A 12,057-nucleotide genomic window follows, 5' to 3' on the forward strand; every position below is an offset into this window, starting at 1 on the left:
TGGCCAGCCATGCTGTGGAGTATTTGGATGCATGTGATGGAGCGTTGTCCTGCGTGAAAATCATGTTTTTTTTTAACGATACCGACTTCTTTCTGTACCACTGCTTGAAGGTGTTTTCCAGAAACTGGCAGTAGGTCTGGGAGTTGAGCTTCACTCCATCCTTAACCCGAAAAGGTCCCACAAGTTCATCTTTGATGATACCAGCCCATACCAGTACCCCACCTCCACCTTGAGTCTGAGTGGAGCTCTCTGCCCTTTACTGATCCAGCCTCGGGCACATCCATCTGGCCCATCAAGAGTCACTCGCATTTCATCAGTCCATAAAACCTTAGAAAAATCAGTCTTAAGATATTTCTTGGCCCAGTCTTGACATTTTATCTTATGTTTCTTGTTCAAAGGTGGTCGTTTTTCAGCCTTCCTTACCTTGGCCATGTCCCTGAGTATCGCACACCTTGTGCTTTTTGATACTCCAGTAACGTTGCAGCTCTGAAATGTGGCAAATGGCATCTTGGCAGCTTCACGCTTGACTTTCCTCAATTCATGCGCAGTTATTTTGCACCTTTTTTCAACACGTTTCTTGCTTGATTGTTCGGTGATCACGCTTCAAAAGTTTAGCAGTTTCAAGACTGCTGCATCGCTCTGCAAGACATCTCACAATTTTTGACTTTTCAGAGTCCGTCAAATCTCTCTTCTGACCCATTTTGCCAAAGGAAAGGAAGTTGTCTAATAATTAAGCACACCTTATATAGGGTGTTGATGTCATTAGACCACACCCCTTCTCATTACAGAGATGCACATCACCTGATTTACTTTATTGATAGTTGGCTTTCAAGCCTATAGAGCTTGGAGTAGGGCAACATGTATAAAAAGGATGATGTGATCAAAATACTCATTTGCCCAATAATTCTGCACACAGTGTACATCTACATTGGAATGGTGAACCCATTACTTTGTTGATTCGGGTGTATGCTTTGAGTAGCTGTCGTGCTGAAGTTCCTGTGAAATTCCTCTTTATCTGCAGCTTCCTAGCGGATGCCTGCAGTGTTGCGTCTAAAACAACTTTTCATGATTCCCCTCACCTTGATTAAAGTCCCATTTTCCGGCTGAAGAAAGGTTGCCTGAAGCTTGATGCTGGTTTCATCAGACCACAACACAGTTTTCCACATAGTTTTGGGAGATTGACTTAATCTCTGTGCACAGTTTAGACAGTTTTGGATGTTTTCAGGGTTTGTTTTTTTTTTGAGAGAAGAGGCTTCCGTTTTGCCTCCCTATTTCATTAATATGTATTAAAAATATATACGATTGCTGTTAGATGTAGGAGGCACCAGTAAATGCCAGAAATTCCTGCAGTTTCTTTAAGGTAGCTGTAGGCCTCTTGGCAGCCTCCCTGGCCAGTTTTCCCGTTTTCTCATCAATTTTGGAGGTACGTTAGGTTCTTGGTAATGTCAGTGCTGTGCCATATTTTTTTCACTTGTTGATGATATATACTTAAACACTGTGATTCTGTTTATGTCTGTATGCACTTTGTAGAACATGGCATTTGCAGTAGGATGCAGTCACATCCTCAGATATGAAAGTGTGTGCTCATTATTTGTTCCTAATATATCTGCTCGAGTTGTAGCATGTCTTTTTTTACTTAATTATACATTAAAAAAACACTGACGCTGCAGGTAAAAGTGGCCCAAATCCCAAATCTTTTCCATCATACGTAGCACAGATGTGTTATCTGTGTGGCAGTGTGAACGGTGAGGAGAAGGGAAAATGGACGACAGCAGTGAGGGAGGTTTTCAGTGGTGGGATAGCAAGGCAACAGACCTCATAAATATCTAGGGTGATGTCTCTTTTCGAACAAAATTAGAAGGCACATACCGCAACTGCTCTGTGTTTGAAGAAATTTCTAAAGAACTGTCCGAACACGGCCACAGGAGGACGCTGCTGCAGCGTCAAAGGAACATAAAAAGCTTAAAAGCGAAATTTAAAGAAACCAAGGACACACACCAAAGACGTGGCCGTGGCTGAATAATCTTGGTGCAATCTTGGTGATAAGCCCAGCTGTCAGCCACTGAAACAACTCGACAGCTCCTGTGATGCTGAAAAAAGATGAAACTGAAATCTCATATGAAGCATTGCTCTTTGGCACATGTGTGTGAGTTTAGGAGCATGAACTGTTCAGACAAATGTCAAATAAAGGTCACATAAAAACAGTGTAAACAGCCTAAAAAAACGATGGATTTTAACTGTGGGAAAAACATTAACGTTTCTCATTAGTGCCCAAATTTTTGTAAACGTTCTGTAAAGCTGGTCCACTGTGGCAACTGTAGCTACAGAGGAACTGTTTTTTGAGCAGAGCATGGATACGTCAGTTATTGAATTTGTTGTACTCCCCACGCCCATCCTAAGTGCCTCTGTCTTGTCTTTCAGATGAGCCGGTCACCCCGCCGGCCCCTAGCAATGATAGCATGCCCAGCTACTGCCGCAATGAGGAGGGCGACATCTTCCTGGCCGCCGAGTCCTGGAAGCCCAACGTCTGCTCCAGCTGTGTGTGTCTGGACGGAGTTATCAGCTGCTTCTCTGAATCCTGCCCTCCGGTCAACTGTGCTCGGCCAGTCCTCCGTAAGGGCCAGTGCTGCCCCTACTGCCTAGGTACATTAACATGCCGGCCATCGGCTGGCATCACTGTGCATTACACCATGTTCTGTCACGGCCTGGCAATATGCATTACCATCTGTATGTCAAACTGCAAACACTAAGCGAGAGGCATAACAAAGACGGAGACAGAGCTGTAATCGCTTTGCTTAGACGTGTTCAACTGGCTTCGGCCGGGTTTTACGTGGGCGCCATGTGCGGCAACACTTAACATCTGTTTCTCCTGCCGCACGTCTCCCCGGCTAGATGCCACACCGAGGGCCGTGTGCCACTTTAACGGCAAGACGTACGTGGACGAGGAGCGCTGGGACATCGACAGCTGCACACACTGCTACTGCCTGCAGGGCCAGACGCTCTGCTCTACCGTCAGCTGCCCCGCCCTGCCCTGCAGCCAGCCCATCACAGTGGAGGGCAGCTGCTGTTCCATGTGCCCAGGTCAGCTTCCCCCCCACACGACACTACAGGGTTCATCTGGAAACTTGTTCACTCTTGGGATCTGTACTACAGGCCAAACAACTTGGGCTGTCACGAGCATTTATTGAAATTCTGAAAATATATGAATAAAATGAGCTGTATTTGCATCACCATCAGGGATGTGGGAAGATATTTAAATATTTTGCCTAATTTACATCAAGCACAGCATATCATGCCTTCGAAAATCAGAGACGACAATATACACATAACAGACACTTCAGGCTGCAGGTCGCCAAGAGCCTCAGCTCCATGCTGAAGGTTCAACACTCAAGCGCAAGTTTTTCAGGTTAGGTATTTAGGAATCATTGAAAGGCTGAACGTTGATGAACGTTGATTAATGTTGATTTATTAATCATTCTAATAACTGGTGGATTATGTGATGATGATGACTGCATATCACTAATGGCAGCCAGAAAAGCTACACTATACACTAAAGGGCCTGTAGAGGATTAGGGCTGACTTGAGCTTATTACACCATGTCTTAACAGTAAACATTCATTCAAATGTAGTATCGCATCATATCACATCCCAAGTCTTCAGGGCGTCAGTGTGTCAAGTCATACATAAACAAACTACAGATCTATCAACCCACAGCCCCAGAAGGCAGCGACAAACTGTGAATGTCATATCTTCTACATTTAAAATGAATGTTGTAGCTACAATGACAGTGGGTTACAGTAAATAACAACACAGTGCTGGTATTACTATACAAAAAAACAATCCAGTAGACTTCCTGGCTGTTCAGTTAACCCTTTTAACAGGCATTGTAACCGCACAGTAGACTGTTTTTTTTTTTTTTTTTGGCCAACCAGTCCATGCAGCTGCACTATTTTTTTTTTAGTTCTCTCATATCTCTCTCGCTCTGTCACTCTCTCTCTCTCTCTCTCCTTTTCACTCACTCTCTCACCCTCTCATAAAGTAGTGTTTACTCTAATTGAGTGGGGCTTTACAGAATGTGGGCTCATTAAGATGAATCATTTAAAGGGATTCAGATGTGTCTGGTCGGGGGGCCTAAATTAGCTCCCTGTGCGTTTGGGAGATAAAACCATTGATCATGGCCCTCTTTATTGCTGTGTCACTCGCAGCGAGATCAATGAGGAGCTGAAGAGAGGCACTGCGTGCTCCTGGAGTGTGCCCTGCTTGGCGCACACACACCCTTTGGCGGCTTTCTCACGTCTCTCAGAGGCCGGCGCAGTGCTTTTAATATGCGACCCTGCTTTCTTTCCAGCTTTAAGCATCAAACCTACTTCAAGCCAATTAATGAAAAGAAGGGAACACAGGACAGTCTTTTGCTGCTCTTTTGTACTGATGTTGTTTTGGGCATGTTTTTTTACCTATCTGTGGTGGCTTAAAAATCGTTTCTTTTACATAACCCTGATCTAACAGACTTAGTTAACGGTCAGAGCCGTCACAAGTATCCAGATTCGCCTGGAGAAAAGGGAATGACACTGGAAGATGAAAGAGGAGTCTTCTGATGGTGGTTAATTTTGCTCATCGGCTGGTTCATATGGGTTAATTTTAACCCCACAACCCACGTACGATAGAAGACTGATCTCTCAAAGATGCTTAACTGCAAAAAAAAAAAAAAAAGAAACTAGCTAGCATGCAGACACAAAACTGTCTCTTTCCCCCTTTCTCTGCTGTTAGTTTTGAACTTGGTTCACCTGTTCTCGATGATTATCTGGTGTGTGGGAAAATTGTGTTTAAAACTGTATGTTCTCATTACTTACACAGTTAAATCATGCCACAGGGTAGTGCTCATAAGGCTACATGACAGCTTCATAAGCATTTTGTGAAAACTACCATAGACCTTTAATTAAGCAATAGGTAACGAGAGGGAGTGTATCATCACAAATACACTCAAGGCTGTGATTTAGTCGCAGGCAGAATCTGAAGGCGAGTGCCGTAGATCATCACAGCTATGATATTATTCACAATTACACAACCGCAAGTGTTCTCTTGCTTGCTTTCTTGAGCTGAACAATGCAAACTGTTGATGAGGTTTTTGTCAGATTTCATCATTGATGATTTATAACGTACTGCTGAAACAGTAATTCGGTCTCTCCTCATACATAGAAATAGGATCAGTGTCTTATGGTAAGGAGTTTGGTTCAGCTCAACCGTTTTTTTTTTTTTATGGTCGGAAGTTACTGTTGAAAGTTGAAAGTAAAATCATTTTTGTTTTCCTTACAGAAATTGCCCCCACCAACGTGCCCATAGAGAAGACGGACCAGCATGGAGACAGGCTGAGGCATCGGCCGGCCTGGCCTACACACAGCGAGAATGACATCATGCCCCAGTTCAGAGGTCAGAGCTCTAACTCTCTTTAGCTTTAGTCACACCTCGAACTATTATTAGCCTGGAGCTGAAGTGATTACTCTCATGTTTGTATACACTCTCATACACCAGTCAGCATTTGACAGTAAATGCTAAGGCACTTCTTAGTTTTCCTTATATGTTAAATAGGCACTCCCACAGACATAACACAACATGAGCCATTATTACCAAGATTATGGCAGTGCAGACATTACAGTATGATGTGATTCAGAATAACATTAGAAAATCACCCATATTTACCATAATTATAAATAAGTTGATCTCCTTAATCTGTAAGATTGTACAGACAAAAGTATTGGGACACCTGGTCCATTAATTCAGATTTATTTTATTACCCTGCTTTTGTTGGAGCAACTGCTTCTATTGTCCAGGAAAGGCTGTTTACTAAATTTTGGAGCATTGCTGTGGGGATTTAATTGCATTTAGTGACAAGTGTTACTTGGGTCCGGACATTGAATGACCACCACTCCACCTTATCCCTAACTCTGCAACTCATCCCAAAAGTATTGGATGGAGCACCATCATTCCACAGAGAAGTTTTACTGCTCCACAGCTCAATGCTGGGGGGCTTTATTTCCCCTCTAGCCCACACCTGGCATTTGGCCAATATGCTGCCAATAGGGTAATGTTTATCTGCTCCAGAGAGTACTATTTTATTGGCGATACTTCTCTATAGGGCTTAGACGAGCTGTGTGTTTGTGCATTGACTCATCTGTGTCAACAATGGGTGCAAGTATCTGAATGCATTTATTAGAAGGAGTGTCTTTAGTGTGTTTAGTAGACACTGTCCATAGGGAAGAGTTTCTGTAGAAATACATTCCTGTACTCCGTATTCTGTGTTATTTCAAAGTGCTAATTCCATCAGTTTGTCCAGTCACGTAAAGCATGTGTGATGCTTAAAATCTTCTGCTGTAGACACATTTACGTGTGAGAATGCTAATGAATGTCTGATCGCTGCAGGTGACTTCGGCAGCCTGCAGATGCCATATCTGGATGGAAAGACACCGTTGCCCAGTGAGGATCCCAGCCTTCACTGGGCATGGGTGGCCCTGCCCATCCTCATGATGGTGCTCACCATTGCCACCCTGCTGCTGATCAATCAAAGGAAGCAGTGGATCCCTGTGCCTTGCTACCGCACACCCACTAAGGTAGGTCCATTCTAACCTATAGAGTAGTATCTGTTTAAAAAGATTTCAGTCACATTTGGTCTTATGTTTGTCTACTGTTTACTGTCTAGGTTAGCTGTCAATCAAAGTCATTTAATACTAAGCATCTAATACATGGGTCTACATACAGAATCACAGCGTGTACTTTACTGTTGCCTGCAGTTAAAACACTGCCATTGTTCATTTGAAATGGTTTTGGTATTTTCATTTCCCACTCAAAAGTAGTTCCACACTGCCGACATTTAAACCCTCTTAAGGAAATGCATTTTGCTGCTGCCAATTGTGAATGAGGTCCTTGTTACTTCCTTTTGAATTAGTCAGAGCTTTAATCTATTCATATGTTAGCCCATTTTTAGCCATAGGCTAACCTTGGTGTAGTTTACCCCGAATAAAATGTCAAGTAGTTTTAGTTGATGTAAATAAAGATCATTTATTTAATAAATGTGTTTATTGATTAGCTCATTTTGTTGTCAACCTTAATAAAATTAGGAAAGTTTCATCATTTACTCTGCTGGTAAGACTAACACTACATCTAGGGTGCAAGCAGAGTGCAGTAAGGTCAAATTGCTTTAACAAGGGCTCACAGAATTGGAGCCTAAGCTGTTCTATTACGCTGCGCTCAAATCTATGGCAGTTAATTACCACACTCAAATGGGGTGTTAGAGCAGGGAATTAACCACCAAACTCATCTAGACTCTGACTATCAGTTCCACACCCCTGCATTAAAAATAAGCCTTGATTGGCTCTGGAACTGATCACTGTGATAGAATCAGGCCATCCTTAGCGTTGACCACAGAGTTAAAAAAAAAAGGAAGTTGTGTGAGCTCATTTTGTGTGCGTTTGTCTCTACTTGAAACAGCCCACGTGTCTGAATAACCAGCTGGTGTACGTGGACTGCCAGAAGGGGACAAAGGTTCAAGTGGACAGCTCACAGCGCATGCTCCGCATCGCCGACCCGGACTCTCGCTACAGCGGCTACTACAGCATGCCCAAACACAATAACCTGCAGGCGGACAACTTCTACCAGACTGCGTGAGCGCGAGAGACCCAGAGCGAGTGCAAGAGGGTGAGAGAGAGAGAGAGTAAGAGAGAGAGAAAGTAAGAAAGAACGAGAGAGAGAGAGGAAGAATGACATCAGGGTCTGCTGCCCAAATATGCACATAACCAACTGCTACAGACTACAGTGATGGACACAGAAAAGAGGACAGTGTGGCGGCCCTGGGAAAGAAGAACAATCATAATACCCATGTTAATAGAACGTCACTCCGAAACGTGCGCAGATAAACAGACGGTCTCATCCGGACGGGATAGCGTTACCGAGCCGGCCACTGCGGGGAGTGTATTTATTTGAACCGGAGAAGCTGAAAGCTTTCCCAGAAATATTTTTGTGCATTAGAGAATGTGTGTGTGGGTGTGAGTGGGTGTGAGTGAGTGTGCGTTTGCGTGGTTGGAGGTTTAGGAGATCAAAACGTACATATTTGGGATTAGGACAGACTGGGGTGTTTTTGGTTTTTTCCAAAAGTGATATTTTTTGTGCATTCCTGCTTTTTTCTGTTCCTTTTTTTTTGGGAAAACTAGAAAACCATTTGAGGAAAAGAGAGACACTAGAAACTCTTGATGCAAGTGCTTTGTGCGAACGCTGAACCAAAGCTTCTCTGGTGGGAGAGCCCCCCGGGGTTGGATGGAGGCAAAGAAGGGCAGAAGACAAGCAAAGCAGAGCAGAGTCGAGGCCTGACGAGTTCTGACCCTTCCCTCCTTTCTCGCCCCGTCACGGCGTTCCAGTATGGCAGTTATTTGCCACTCGGAAAGACGAACGGAAGACGACTGAGAGAGCAGCTCAGTGGACAATGGCTCTGCCTGCTAGATGGATTCATGTCGGTCTGTTTGTAGTAGTTCTGCTTAGACGTACGAGCATTTCGCCCCTTTTTCACATAACAATCATCAGCTTCTTTATTTTGCGACGAAGTGCAGACGCACTCTTCCTCACACTCCAAGCAACGGTATATTTTGCGACAAAAGGGTTGTTACGTGGTATAAAGGTAATCTAACAGGTAGTTATACTGGTTTCTGATGAGTCTATGCTACAAGTGCTGCTTTTTTGTTGCTTTGATTCTCTAAGCCTTGTTTTCTAGGGGTTGAACTATAGTAGGTATTAATTCCATCCTCTAGGAAACAATGATGCAAGGATACGTAGAATCAGAGAAGATGATCAAACGACTTCTGTTAGGGGGTTTTGAGACGCAAAACGCTCTTTAATGATTTTCTTTTCCCTTGTTTTTTTACTGATTATGAACCTGCCTCTTCCTCTGGAAGCTTCGGAATGTTATTGAAGCACCTTTGTTCTCTGTTTTTTTTTCCCTGCTTGGAAAAAAAAAGAAAAAAAGCAGTCTACTTCAAAAATTGGCTTCAGTCAAAACCTACACACACACACACACACACATTATAGGAACATTTATGTACATATTAATGCTGCGACAAAAAAAAAAAAAAAACAGACCTGAACTGTTGTGTGAGTATATTCGTATGTGTGTATGTTTGTGTTAGCATGTATGTACGTGTGTGCACACAAACGCACATGCATGCACACATTTACTTTGCTTCACCTGTAAAGTTCTGTTTCATTTTCCTATTGAATGTATTTATGACTGAGAAAAAAAAAGATTTTTATCTATGGAAAACTGATGATGACAGGCATTCCATTGCCTTGCTTGTTTGATAGAAAGTCAAAAGAAAGACTGATGGAAAAAGGCAGAAAGAAAAAGACGAACATCTCATTCTATTGTTATTTGTTTCTTTTTTGTTTTATTTTTTGCATTTTTTTTTCTTCGACTTTTCTCTGGCCCTGGGCTCGAATGTGGCCGGAAGGTGTGTTCTTCAGCTTGGTCTCTTATCTTCTGCTTCTGGTGTCCCAGGCCCTCTGCTGTTGTCTGACAGTTTCCCTGTGTTTCAGTACCGTCTTTAACACCCCTGTGTTTACTTGCCCTCATTGTTCCATCGTTGCAACTATAAGGCTAAGGGTGAGGGGGGAGTATCTACTGTATTAGTAGGAATGCACCAATATGGGAATTGATGGCTCATGGCAATTTTAGTTGTTTTGCAGGTAAATACAGTATGTCTTGAATTAGGGGTAGTAACTCAATAGAATGTATAAAATGCAGAGCCAGATTAAAAGCTCTTATAGAGTACACTCTATACATCATCACATAGTGATCGGTTTGTGGTCCAACTGTCTAAGTGAGGACAGTTGGACAATGGCGAGGCTTCATGAATGCATATATAGCCTTCACTTCCCCAGCGCTAATAGCACCGTGTGACCGGGCGAGACTTGTGGGTTGGAATTGGCATTACTAAATAAGAATGATAAGAATGATATTGCAGTTTGAAATCTCCCTTATTAGCTCACCTAGGATAGTCTAGAGCTGGCTTGACTCTCATGTTTTATGATCATTCACTGAAGCCACCGTTTTTGTGCCAAAATAACTCACAAATTACACAGTTTGCAATCTTAGTGCACTAAGTTGGCACTAAGTGCAGCTCCGAGTCGTAAGGGGGAAGCAGACGAGGGTGTGTTAAAAATGCTGAAACTGAAACGCAGGGTCTGAGTTGCTGGTCGCCAGTTGTTCCGTTGTTCTCGGTCACGGGTCCCTCGCAGGCTTCTGAACTACTGGAACCTTGGCAGACATAAGCTGTTGAAAAGAGGAGGGTGGGGAGGGGTTGGTTGTACCTTAAATCTCCTGTCTGATAATGTTTGTAGAATTATACCGCTTGGCACTTTTATATAGAGAAATACGTCAAACCTTTGTTTCCTTACTTTCCTTTTTTCTTTAGTTTTCTAAAAAAAAAACAAAAAAAGTCCTTTTCATAGAAAAAGTTGCCCTTTTTGTTTTTCCTAAGAACCTTGTGGGACCCTGTGCAGAGCATTGATGGTTCATTGGTTCCAAAACTAATTCAGGATGGGACAGTTTCCCCCTACAGTTCACGAATAGGTCAGATCTCGAGCAGGTGTGACGGTAGGCGTTATTGCTTTGTCTAGAGGTCCAGACGGGATGATGTGAGCAAGCTGAAAGGGGACGTTTCCCTTTTATCGGCACTCAAAGGGCCGCCAAGGCCTCACTTTTGTGAGTACACAACTCCCCACCACGCAAACAGGACAACTTATTGGAAGTTGACTCGCAGTCACGGCAGGTCGGAAAGCATTACCGGGATCTGCAGTAAACAAACAGCGTAATGGAGCGCTGTGAAGGATTGTTTTGTAGAATAAAACCACAAAGCCACGCTGCCTCTACAAAGCAAATCCGACAGACTTTAGCGAGGTGCATGCATAATTAACGAGGAGCGCGCTAATGGATGAGCGGCTCACTTTCAAGTTCAAATGTAACGTTGCGCATGACAAAGCAACTTCCTATCCTGTTTAGTCCTTCTGAGCAGGTTTCAGCTTTTATCTGACAATGACTGAGGAAAGCCACTGATTGCCTCCGCTTAGGGCGGATCTGCACGTCCAGAGGGGTCTCGCAGGGTGAACTCTTTATTTTTTTAGTGCATTCTCCAAGTATTGTTGTAAATACTTGAGTGTCACTCGCCAAAACAGAATTTAAGAAAAAAAAAGACAAAAAAGGTTAGAAAGAGAAAAAATGAAAGATTTAATTTATTGTTTTTAATTACCTTAATAATTTATTGATGAGCAGAGCAATTGAGTGTATAGGAGTTTCAAACACAGACAGCTGAAATCATGCAACTTGTTTTGTTGTCTTGGTCTCTCAAGAACGCTTCACAATGGTTCAGAGATACAGCACATGCTTTTCTCATCCACACCTAGGCTGTTGTTTTCCTCCCCTGCTATTTTTTATTTCCTTTTTTTTTGGAACATTGCTATTTCCATGTGGGAATACGTTTGGGAGCTAGTCCTACGTTCCAGTAAGTAAGCTTGATGAACTCGGAGAAACTTCTCTCCTAACCTCCCCTCTTCCTTCTCACTCTTCAGTCTATCCACAGGAAAAGAAAAATAGAAACACAGAGCCCGTCTCGAGTTTGTGTACTACTGGTGTTTTATGCTTGTGTAAAAAAAATGCAAGAATTGTCGATATTGGTGATGATGTTGCAGATTTCTAAAGAGGGTAGATGAAGATTTGACTCAGAATTCCCGTAGCACAGCAGATCTTTTTTCAGTTTTCATGTATTATTTTGTTTGTTTCTTTGCAGCACAATAAATACTTTTTAAACAGTTGATTTTCTTTCACTGGTCTGTTTATACAAGTGTCTCCCACTGGTGTTTGCACTCCCTGTTCTCTCGGTTAGAAATTCCTACCATCTACTTCTCTTCACTGCACCTCTGGAGTTTAAAATCAGGCTAGTTTTTGTTGTAGGGTCTAAAGGGTTCATTCGGGCGATTTAATCAATATTTCGAACAGTTGGGGACGATTAGAGAGGACACAAG

The 12,057-nt window shown here is 42.9% G+C and overlaps 1 protein-coding gene across 1 annotated transcript in view; it reads left to right on the top strand.

Moving 5' to 3' along the window:
• crim1 (cysteine rich transmembrane BMP regulator 1 (chordin-like)) overlaps nt 1-11,847 on the top strand; it is a 130,463-nt gene extending 118,616 nt beyond the window's left edge. The window contains exons 13-17 of the mRNA XM_072689568.1: nt 2,422-2,643; nt 2,893-3,081; nt 5,314-5,427; nt 6,418-6,605; nt 7,483-11,847. Of these exons, the coding sequence (XP_072545669.1) occupies nt 2,422-2,643; nt 2,893-3,081; nt 5,314-5,427; nt 6,418-6,605; nt 7,483-7,659 (890 nt within the window). The 3' untranslated portion in view covers nt 7,660-11,847. The remainder of the gene's footprint in view (nt 1-2,421; nt 2,644-2,892; nt 3,082-5,313; nt 5,428-6,417; nt 6,606-7,482) is intronic.
• Nucleotides 11,848-12,057: the final 210 nt, after the last annotated feature.

This window comes from Salminus brasiliensis, chromosome 10, assembly GCF_030463535.1.
Source record: "Salminus brasiliensis chromosome 10, fSalBra1.hap2, whole genome shotgun sequence".
Taxonomy (NCBI): Eukaryota; Metazoa; Chordata; class Actinopteri; order Characiformes; family Bryconidae; genus Salminus; species Salminus brasiliensis.